This window comes from Echinococcus granulosus, assembly GCF_000524195.1.
Source record: "Echinococcus granulosus chromosome Unknown EG_S00313, whole genome shotgun sequence".
NCBI classification, from domain to species: domain Eukaryota; kingdom Metazoa; phylum Platyhelminthes; class Cestoda; order Cyclophyllidea; family Taeniidae; genus Echinococcus; species Echinococcus granulosus.
In genome coordinates this window covers 12,828-24,749 of record NW_020170693.1, presented here as the reverse complement: position 1 = coordinate 24,749, position 11,922 = coordinate 12,828, and the positions used below count along the sequence as shown (strand labels likewise).

General features: G+C 39.2%; 1 protein-coding gene across 1 annotated transcript in view; it reads right to left on the bottom strand. All coding sequences in view use genetic code 11, as the record gives it.

Moving 5' to 3' along the window:
* Positions 1-8,657: 8,657 nt before the first annotated feature.
* EGR_10962 (hypothetical protein) overlaps positions 8,658-11,922 on the bottom strand; it is a gene marked incomplete at both ends in the record, with an annotated part of 9,586 nt that continues 6,321 nt past the window's right edge. Inside the window, 3 exons of the mRNA XM_024500211.1 lie at positions 8,658-8,881; positions 9,651-9,751; positions 11,670-11,779. Coding sequence (XP_024345376.1) covers positions 8,658-8,881; positions 9,651-9,751; positions 11,670-11,779 — 435 coding nt within the window. The remainder of the gene's footprint in view (positions 8,882-9,650; positions 9,752-11,669; positions 11,780-11,922) is intronic.

Here is an 11,922-nt window from a genome sequence, read left to right as displayed (position 1 = left end):
AACGTTTATTCGTTTCAAATACGAAAACGTAATTTAATTGCCATCAAAATTGTTTACGATTTTTTTCATAATCCGAATGTAAGGCAAAATCCTGTGCCTGATTGGGGACTGCAGTAATTTGAACACTTTCGCAACTTGGATTTTGCGTTATAAACTGGCAGTAATATTATTTATAGTCAAAATATATATCTAAATACATATACACGGTAAATACACATATTATATACATGAAATATATTAAATAATTCAAACTCGTTTCTTGCTAAAGTGGTGCATTATCGACCGAAGCATGTCTCGACCATGGTAAACAACTATACAACAAATTGACCAGTTTTTTCTAGGCAAAAGCATTAACTTTTAAATCAAATTCCTTTTAAATGTTAATGAGCTGCACTTATCTATGTGACTGATGATATATTTGCATAAAAGAAGTTGGTTATCCATCTTTACGTCAATGGAACAGTGGCGCATTTCCACTGAAAATTTTGCTTTACAACACCGCTATAACATTATTCGGATTTTAAGTGATAACTCTTGAAATTCAATAACTTTATTGCACGCTTATATTTCTTAAACTAGTGTAAAATCATGTAGGTAATGGGTAGTTAGTTTTCTTAGAAATTATTTTTCTTTACAATGCCTAAACAACAGAGTTGGTCTGTTACTTAACAACACACGTTTTCCGAATCATTGATCTACAAACACATGGACATGGCCAGGTAATTCATCTAATTCCTGTCTTTTAATGTAAATCCTTAAGGTACTATTAAGTATGATAGCCTTGAATCATCAGACCTTGTTTACTTTTGCAACCAATTCATACATAATTTTCGACCATGCATAATAACTCTCAAAATGACTCTCTTGATCGAAAATGCAGCCAGTACTCATGTGTTGTAGTACTGTAATACAATAGTGGTTTATCCCTCAATTCTGGTGAGGCGCCACTTTTGTACTTTGAATTAGCCCCCTTGTACCTCGCTGGGTGGGCTGGCCTTTAGGGCCGTGCCAATTGCCCAGACACCTCTGTGCTGAATATATATATTCTACCCGAGTACTGTGTCTACTTTCGTCTTCAGGAAGTCTCGGGTTGCTATGGTACTGCGGCGACTAGACACATTTCATGAATCCGGCATAAAAAATATCTAGTTGAGTATCCAACTTCTTACTCAGTTGCATTCCTTAGTTTCCAGTCGCAAGTTGACGATTGGCGCCAATTCACTTCTTCCATAAAATTGTGAGATAACAGGTTGCAATTTGTTTCATTTTAAATACTGAAAAAATAATTTAATGCTTTCATAGTAAACGTTAACTCGATTTTACACGGACCAATTTAGTACAAATGATGGAATTTTACTATAACATAGAAGTAGGAGCATTTGGACACGGAAAATTTGGCTCATGGGTGTGTACCTCAACCTATTAAATACAGGCCGCCTCAAAACCAAAACATGTTTCAGGACTTAGACTTCAGAGAAATTTATGTGCTATTCTAGTAAACAAAGAATTATAAAAGGCGGGTACAATGTAGACGATGACAGCCAAAGATATATGACGCTTCCCATTCTGGGGTTGCTGAATGCTCTGCATCATTCATTAAATATTTTTTGTTTATAAGAAATATGACATTTTGCAATGCCTGTGAAATTTATTTAGATATCCGAAAACGATTGTTGAAGAGACTGAACGGCAGAGCTTATAAGGCAAAATTCCTATAAAAAAAGCGAGAAATAAAAATTACAAATTGATCAGGCTGAAACAGCGATTGTCAACAAATTAAGGTGAAATGATTGTTTGACTAATTTCAATCAACCCAAGTTAAACTACGTTGCATTTATCTGCTATCTAAGCCAGCGGTTGCATTTCAATCGGCAAACGAAAAGCCTTTAATCGCACATTTGGTAAATTGGCAAGACTTCGATCGTCAGTGGTGTAAGCCTTATTTGCCTAAAGGCTTCTGTGCCAGGAAATGTGTCCAGTTGTTGCAGATATTTCAGAATTTCTAGGTTATGCTTGTGGACTCAAAAAAGGCGTATGCACACCGGTGTACTAGGGTATTTTCAACTGTGAAGGTCTGTTTTTCTAAATGCAACTGCCTACATTAAAGATCAAATTTACTAGCAAGCTTTTGGTTGCGAATGCAAATGTGCTTTATGAACATCACTGTTACGCAGACCTAAATACATAGGGGTAGATTCGACTTTATACGGAAAAACCCATGATCTCCGGCCGTCTCAATTTACAGTCCTACTTATGCCTATTTAGCAAACTTTGTTAATAAACAAAGTTTTCCTTTGATTTGTACTGTTCCGTCATTGCTTTGGAGAGAACACTGCATGCTTATAGAGCACGAGATGCCGCAATTAATCATTTTTGTTCTTAAAATCGGTGAATAAAATACCCAAAATCCAGCACATTGTACATAGCACCACATCAAAAGATCCTTACGATAAATCTGCTCCAGAATGCGATTACCGAGTATGACTACCTAAAAGTCGTTCTGGCAAAAGCCATGTTGACTGTTATTGAGCCCATTTTTAAATTTACATCACGCGATTCTATAAAGTATATATTTGGTTCATAATAATGGCTATATGACGCATTGACAATAAATGCCTTCCAGGCTCTTCACAGTATTAATACGCCACTTTTTTTCTGGGATTATTTCAGAACGATTCAAGTGTTGCGTAGTCAGAAGCATTTGAAGAAAAAAGCAATTTCTGAAACGTCCGACACTGCATTACAGCTAGTGATTGATTTGATAAGCCGTACTCGTGCATACACGTAAATGCCAGCACGGTGCAACGTTTATTCGTTTCAAATACGAAAACGTAATTTAATTGCCATCAAAATTGTTTACGATTTTTTTCATAATCCGAATGTAAGGCAAAATCCTGTGCCTGATTGGGGACTGCAGTAATTTGAACACTTTCGCAACTTGGATTTTGCGTTATAAACTGGCAGTAATATTATTTATAGTCAAAATATATATCTAAATACATATACACGGTAAATACACATATTATATACATGAAATATATTAAATAATTCAAACTCGTTTCTTGCTAAAGTGGTGCATTATCGACCGAAGCATGTCTCGACCATGGTAAACAACTATACAACAAATTGACCAGTTTTTTCTAGGCAAAAGCATTAACTTTTAAATCAAATTCCTTTTAAATGTTAATGAGCTGCACTTATCTATGTGACTGATGATATATTTGCATAAAAGAAGTTGGTTATCCATCTTTACGTCAATGGAACAGTGGCGCATTTCCACTGAAAATTTTGCTTTACAACACCGCTATAACATTATTCGGATTTTAAGTGATAACTCTTGAAATTCAATAACTTTATTGCACGCTTATATTTCTTAAACTAGTGTAAAATCATGTAGGTAATGGGTAGTTAGTTTTCTTAGAAATTATTTTTCTTTACAATGCCTAAACAACAGAGTTGGTCTGTTACTTAACAACACACGTTTTCCGAATCATTGATCTACAAACACATGGACATGGCCAGGTAATTCATCTAATTCCTGTCTTTTAATGTAAATCCTTAAGGTACTATTAAGTATGATAGCCTTGAATCATCAGACCTTGTTTACTTTTGCAACCAATTCATACATAATTTTCGACCATGCATAATAACTCTCAAAATGACTCTCTTGATCGAAAATGCAGCCAGTACTCATGTGTTGTAGTACTGTAATACAATAGTGGTTTATCCCTCAATTCTGGTGAGGCGCCACTTTTGTACTTTGAATTAGCCCCCTTGTACCTCGCTGGGTGGGCTGGCCTTTAGGGCCGTGCCAATTGCCCAGACACCTCTGTGCTGAATATATATATTCTACCCGAGTACTGTGTCTACTTTCGTCTTCAGGAAGTCTCGGGTTGCTATGGTACTGCGGCGACTAGACACATTTCATGAATCCGGCATAAAAAATATCTAGTTGAGTATCCAACTTCTTACTCAGTTGCATTCCTTAGTTTCCAGTCGCAAGTTGACGATTGGCGCCAATTCACTTCTTCCATAAAATTGTGAGATAACAGGTTGCAATTTGTTTCATTTTAAATACTGAAAAAATAATTTAATGCTTTCATAGTAAACGTTAACTCGATTTTACACGGACCAATTTAGTACAAATGATGGAATTTTACTATAACATAGAAGTAGGAGCATTTGGACACGGAAAATTTGGCTCATGGGTGTGTACCTCAACCTATTAAATACAGGCCGCCTCAAAACCAAAACATGTTTCAGGACTTAGACTTCAGAGAAATTTATGTGCTATTCTAGTAAACAAAGAATTATAAAAGGCGGGTACAATGTAGACGATGACAGCCAAAGATATATGACGCTTCCCATTCTGGGGTTGCTGAATGCTCTGCATCATTCATTAAATATTTTTTGTTTATAAGAAATATGACATTTTGCAATGCCTGTGAAATTTATTTAGATATCCGAAAACGATTGTTGAAGAGACTGAACGGCAGAGCTTATAAGGCAAAATTCCTATAAAAAAAGCGAGAAATAAAAATTACAAATTGATCAGGCTGAAACAGCGATTGTCAACAAATTAAGGTGAAATGATTGTTTGACTAATTTCAATCAACCCAAGTTAAACTACGTTGCATTTATCTGCTATCTAAGCCAGCGGTTGCATTTCAATCGGCAAACGAAAAGCCTTTAATCGCACATTTGGTAAATTGGCAAGACTTCGATCGTCAGTGGTGTAAGCCTTATTTGCCTAAAGGCTTCTGTGCCAGGAAATGTGTCCAGTTGTTGCAGATATTTCAGAATTTCTAGGTTATGCTTGTGGACTCAAAAAAGGCGTATGCACACCGGTGTACTAGGGTATTTTCAACTGTGAAGGTCTGTTTTTCTAAATGCAACTGCCTACATTAAAGATCAAATTTACTAGCAAGCTTTTGGTTGCGAATGCAAATGTGCTTTATGAACATCACTGTTACGCAGACCTAAATACATAGGGGTAGATTCGACTTTATACGGAAAAACCCATGATCTCCGGCCGTCTCAATTTACAGTCCTACTTATGCCTATTTAGCAAACTTTGTTAATAAACAAAGTTTTCCTTTGATTTGTACTGTTCCGTCATTGCTTTGGAGAGAACACTGCATGCTTATAGAGCACGAGATGCCGCAATTAATCATTTTTGTTCTTAAAATCGGTGAATAAAATACCCAAAATCCAGCACATTGTACATAGCACCACATCAAAAGATCCTTACGATAAATCTGCTCCAGAATGCGATTACCGAGTATGACTACCTAAAAGTCGTTCTGGCAAAAGCCATGTTGACTGTTATTGAGCCCATTTTTAAATTTACATCACGCGATTCTATAAAGTATATATTTGGTTCATAATAATGGCTATATGACGCATTGACAATAAATGCCTTCCAGGCTCTTCACAGTATTAATACGCCACTTTTTTTCTGGGATTATTTCAGAACGATTCAAGTGTTGCGTAGTCAGAAGCATTTGAAGAAAAAAGCAATTTCTGAAACGTCCGACACTGCATTACAGCTAGTGATTGATTTGATAAGCCGTACTCGTGCATACACGTAAATGCCAGCACGGTGCCAAATTTTGAATTCCTGCCTCCCTTTAATGCCGCTCTTTAGTAAAATAACAGTTTTCACAACCAAAATTTGAAGCCTAAATTAACGCTATTAATGAACGCTTAAATCGGTCTTTATTAAAATAGTGCCGCATTTCCATAGGAACACGTTGCTCATCACTTAAAAGTGTTGGCTCAATAGGATGTTTGCTTATTCTACAAAAATACCACGAGATTAACAAAAACACATGAAAGGTATCGACTTGAGCCGCAAAGAGAGAGCAACAGATGCGACAATCATAATTGCCATCCTCGCTGTCGCTGAGTCTACATCGAATTAATCGCCGCAGCGGATAGAAGGAGGTACGCACCCCATTTCATGCGACATCATTACCTTCATTAAGTGACTTTTCCAGCGACCTTTCTCATCCCTTTCATGCTCCCCTATTTAATGCTTCAATCAATCGACTACTTTTCGCTTAACCTTACCAGTCAGGAAACAAATTACGGCTAGAATTTAGATACACATTTTGCCTAGGTTTACAGGGACACCAAGGAAATAATTCAAAATTAGTTGATATGTAGGCAGGTAGCAAATTTACAGTTATGCAAATTTTTAGGAAGATCCTTAAATTTTCCCCGTCATCTACAACTCATTTAGAAATTTAAACTGGAAAGGAAGCAAAAAGAAGTTTCCCAATGGTGGCCAGACTCCTATAAAGTTCTTCAAATAAATTGCGTATGGCTCTGTAACTTTAGTAAATTTGACAAGTTTGCCGTTATAGAACAATACTGTGTCATCCACTCAGAGCAAATTCTAGCAAAATTGAGAAGGATATCATAGGAAGGGATTATCAAAGCAATTATTTGGAGTTTTAAGGCAGCTGACGAAACTCCTCCCTAATTATGAAGTTTGCCTTCAGAAACACTGCAGCTCCGCATTTTCGTGTGGAATTTATAATTTGCCAAAATGCCCTCCGTGGAGACAATTACGAGTGTATCAAAAAAGACCAGTTGTAATTGTTTCAAAGTGAGAAGTAATGTCGGACTAGCATCACTCTCGGAAAGTAGGTGTAAATCAAGTAGATTTTACACATCAGGAATAAGGTGTTCGCCCATCTAGAACTATCATGTTTAAGAACGACGTTTAAACTGCATATTAAATAGATGTATTTTATTCTACTCACAACCTTTAATTTCTGATAAGTCCTTATTTCTGATGATCTACCAGTGTGCATGTAATTAGGTGTGTATAGTAGGATGAATGGACAGATGTACACGTGTGGATAGGAATTGTACCTCTTTTATGAACATGCCAATGCCGCCGAAGAATGCTTCAACTAATAAGTTTACTGTTCCAAGATACTGACTGTAGAGAAGAAGGAGGTGCTAAATGTCGAGCGCATTATGCTAATGGTGGCTAAAAAGCCTAGAGTTAACCCCCAGTTCAACCACTTGCCTAATGTAGAGGCCAGGACAACCCCAGATCCCGAGTTGGATGCTTACTGTACTACCCTTACCCAACTTGTTACTAATCACTGACCACAAACTGCAGAATACAGGACTCAGAAGGCCGCCGACAGCAGTGTGCACCAAGCAGTATCCAGTGTTCCAGTGTTAACACGGACTTTTCTCTTCACTCGAAACCTGCTGTCTGTGACCGTGATGGCTAATGAGGCTAAAGACGGCCCCTAGGGCATTGTGTTATTGCTTCCACACCTACCAACTGCGTGACCCCCACCTCACTCTAACTCTTCATTCTTCCGGTTCTCCGGTCATCAACTCGTGCGATCATCCTAACTCTACATATAGCTTCATAGTAAGCACCTTTATTTCACTGAGGGCGAACAGCCAGGTAGTAACTGATCGCACCTTGATAAACCTACAAATGTGCGCTTCTTGTTTGTCCAGCTTAAGCTGACACAGTTTACAGACTACCGGCAAGTTGAGTAGGCATTAGGACTACACTAGTCCATCTCGATTGCTTATTACTGATGACCATTAACTAATGATAGGCATTCACAATGGAAGAGCTGATTGAAAGTAGGCCTCCTTAGAATCTGACTACTTGGTTCATGAGAATGAAGTCAAAATGCAAGAAAGAAGTGGCAAACCTGTCGCTTTAGTGGCAGTCTCAGTGGAACGACTTCTCATTTATCATAAAATGAACTTCATAAGGGGTCATACTATGCCAGATTTGACCTCCGGTTCAGCCTTTAACATTTGCGGAACATCTAACTCTGCAAGCTAATTTTCATTACCATTTCTCGCTTACCGCAGAGACTATGGTAAACTAAAAACCACGTTGGGTAAATTATGTGCTGGACGTGAGTTTAGGCTGGTGCAGTCAATAAATGCAAAGCCGTAGTTTATTTCCTCGAACGTAACTAGCAGCCTGCGTGGCGTGTAACGCAATTCGCCTAAAATGAGCTGGGCTCAGCCACCATGAGGGAAAAGGGCCGTCAATAAATGGAAGCACAATCTCGTGTTCGCGCTCAATTCGTACAACTGGACGTTAGTTTGGGCAAGTGCAGTCAATACACGCAAAGCCATAGTTTGTTTTCTCTAACGTGCATGGCAGCCTGCATCGCTTGCATGGCAATTTGCCTTTAATGCCAGGTAGAGCGTGGGGATTGCATGAATTTCACAGGATAGGCATTTTTGATATAGACGTAAGGTATTTGAGAGCACTGAGGTGGCTTACAAAATAGGTAACCTGTTAGACACGCAAATTTTGGATCACTTGTCCTAGTTTGTTGCCACCCAGAGACTTTTTAAATGTCACGTGCGGGTTATCGATCATGTGACCTCTTGTTACCTGTCTTGGACTTATTTACATGTTTTCCCATTTCGTGACTGGACCTGCTTAACTCGTTTTTTGCTTGGATGAATGTGGCGCGAAGCTGAGAGTGCCCTTGAAATCGTTGATGGCCCGTGTCGGCAGTAATGTCTGCCCTGAACTACATCCTTAGTTAGTCGACTGACCCCTCTGCCCGTTAACAATACATTTTACTCGGAATCGCGATCCTATGTGATCCTCTAATGTTCGGTAAGCTTAGTATCCCTCTGCTATGCTAAGTTATGCAGGACTTGTTTGCCAAATTTAAAAGTGAATCTGCAGCCGCTTCTGATGGAGAATCCGTTGGTAAATAAATGCTAACTTTTGGTTTGCAACAACATGCCGCTAAAATGGCTGCTTCAGCTGCGTAATAAGGACTGGAGGTCAGTGGAAGTGAAATAAAAAAGAGGTAGCTAATTCCCTGACGTTGAGCGGTCAAATATGATTTAAAAGTCTTAGCTTACTATAAAAATGACTATTGTTTTTCTGCTCAAGTTAATATAATGAATCGGGATCCTGCTGACCGCACCACTTTCTTCCTCTTCATTGGCTAGCATGGAATAGAGGCAAACATCTGCTAGTGTACCGATAAACATTAGAAGGCTAAAGGTCACAACAGATCAACCAGACGCTCATTGGCCCACACCCGGATTCAGACTCATACTCAGACTCGACATCAGATTAGGACTCTGAATTCGACTTGGGCCTAGGCAGACTTATTTAGGTAGCCGTGTCTTCCGACCACATATATGCATCCACGGGAGTCCGTGTGTACGTTCCTTTGAACTAATCTGATCTACTTTACCCTTGTATCGATGCACTTTACCCGAAGGACGAAATCCCCTTCGACTTGTTTTTCATGATGTTTATTCCATTTTTCTTAGCAGGTGTCTACTACCACTTCAAAGTAATTAATTTGGTACTATGGCCCTTAGCATGACTTCTGCCACAGTTGTACGCCGCCCTAATCCCCCTCACTTGCAATAATATAGCAACTAAAAATTGTAGCCCTGACTTATTTTTAGAAAGATTTCCTGCTTCCTTTCGTTTTCAGGAGCCGCAGATAGCGCGAATATTGTAACAATATTTTGACGGATGCAAAAGCACTATGACATTCAAAATGCTTTGGATTTCGGGATCAATTGCTACCCTTGCTTCTTGTTTCCACCAGTAGGTGCATTAAAACAATTAGCCAAATGTAGACAAACATTTTAGAGATTGGTCTTACCTGACAGCAGATTAAAATGTGTCACAATACCCAGCATACTTGGCAAGATACTGTCAAATGAACTAGGCGTATTCAATCGCTTAGTCCATTTGTAAAGATCACTATATGCCAAAGAATTGAAGCAACGCTTTTGTGCCTGCTTCATAATATAGCATTTAAGTCGGCAACTTTAATCCGCTCCTAAGACTAAAACGTCTACTAAGCAACTTCGACCATTACAATCTTCCCTACACAAGCAATGATTGACCACCCTTCTGCGCCTACAAAGGTGCTCCTAAAACACCACTAAATAAATGCAATTTTGTGATTTCCTTCTGTTTTCCAATGTAGCTTCCATGAGCGAATGCCACCCTAATAACTGTCAAAGTAAACATATATACCCCCGATAGTGTTCCTTGAAAATTACCAAAATGCACATTAAGTACATATTTGTGTACACAAACGCGTATATACCCAGCCACGAAATGTGATGCCTGCCCTCTCTCCGCTGCTCTCCTTCTCTGCCATGGCATGCATTAGTGGGCCTATCCTCGAGGTAATGCAATACGAGGCCATCCCGTGGACAAGATTGAGCAAGCTCACAACACCCCGTCCTGGCTGGAAAATACAGGTCGTTTCATTGGTCCTAAATTGGGGACCGTTGCAGAAATTACACTGCAAAGAACAGATACTACACATGATCTTAGCCCAGAGAGCCGAGAACCGATAGTTACGTGCAGTCACCCAAGCTACTGCCACAGGTAGCTCACACTTGCTCTCTCCGTACAATGCTACCGCCACTCAGCGCATCCAATCGCAACCCACGTCTCCCTTGATTCTCTGCGATTTTGTCTTTTTTCGATGCCTCTCACTTCTAGTTACCTTTTTTACCTGTCTCTCCTGCTTCCATCCTCAATTTTCTGGTAGTGTATAATTACACCCATTTATCCCCACCCTGCTCATATTTTTATCAGTATGCTCTTTTTAGCTCTGTCCACCTATCGTGCTGAACTCTCCAGTGGTATTGTCTCTCTGCACCCACACCTGCACTTCGTTCCACCCTGGACCTCTTCTTCACCCTCCTCTCTGCATCATTCTCTCCTCCGCTGTTCAGCCTTCGCAATCTTCAGCGCTCCTGCTCTCCCCCTCTCACGCCCCATGTCTATCTCGTCATTACCGAGTGAAGGATGCGACTGCATTTGTAGCCCCATTCCCATATCAAGCCACTATTCAGTACAGTAGACAAACGTGAAATGTTTTGCTGATAGAAGGAGGCAAAAAAGCATGGCTTGGTAGTTAAGGGGGACAAGTTGCAAATTGCAGTTTGGATGCTCCTCATGTTGCACTTTTGTTACATTAAAGCGTCATCAAATCTCCAGTGTGACTTTTTTTGAAACTTGGGTGAATATGACAGAGAACTAGAAATGAGTGTCAATGCCGTTAAATGAACTAGGCAGAGAATAATACCGGTTAAGGTGAGAACGGTGTTTACTGGCTTTCATCTAATATGACTTGCATCCAGAAGGGTAGCACACTTGATTTCTCATTCATTTGTTGTTGGCGGCAATATTGTGCAGCACACTACAGTGCTGTATGGTAAGTGATACATCATGCGAAGCACACTTGGAAGGGTGTGTGGCTGCCTGTTTACGGATACTGCTGCAGGAGGGATCGGTCTGTCATTTGCCACTTCTGATGGTACGGAACATATAAACTAATAATTCTGAGTAAGAAAGCAGAGACCTAATTAAATCAACCCAAAGTTCCTATATACTCTAAGTCGTACAAATTATGGCTCGAAAATCTACTCGAAAAGCGGCGATGCGGGTTGATTTTAACATTGGGAAATCCACCTTCCCTTCATTCTAATTTTTCATCTATGATGAACGATGTAAGCGATTGCCTAGTCTTAACCAAGCCCATATTCTAGTTATTTCAACTAACGTAAGAAAATTTCTAATGCAGCTTGAGAAGTTGCTTCCACAACCTCAGCATTATCAGGTGAGAGAACTCTCATTTAATTCAAAAATGGAAACTTACATAATGTAATGACGAAATGGAAGAAAATAAAGATATGCCACTTGAGAAAGGGATGAATAAATACATGAATAAATTAGCAATTCATTTGGTAGTTGAATGGGTTGAAGTAACTAAAACAGGATGAATGGTCTAAAAATAAATAAAAGAACGGAAATTTAAAAAAAAAGGAAAGGCATTCCATTATAAAATCTCTACTCTACCTTCTACTGTACGATATTTGCTCATCATTTGGTCGTTTGGTCCATGTTTTGAT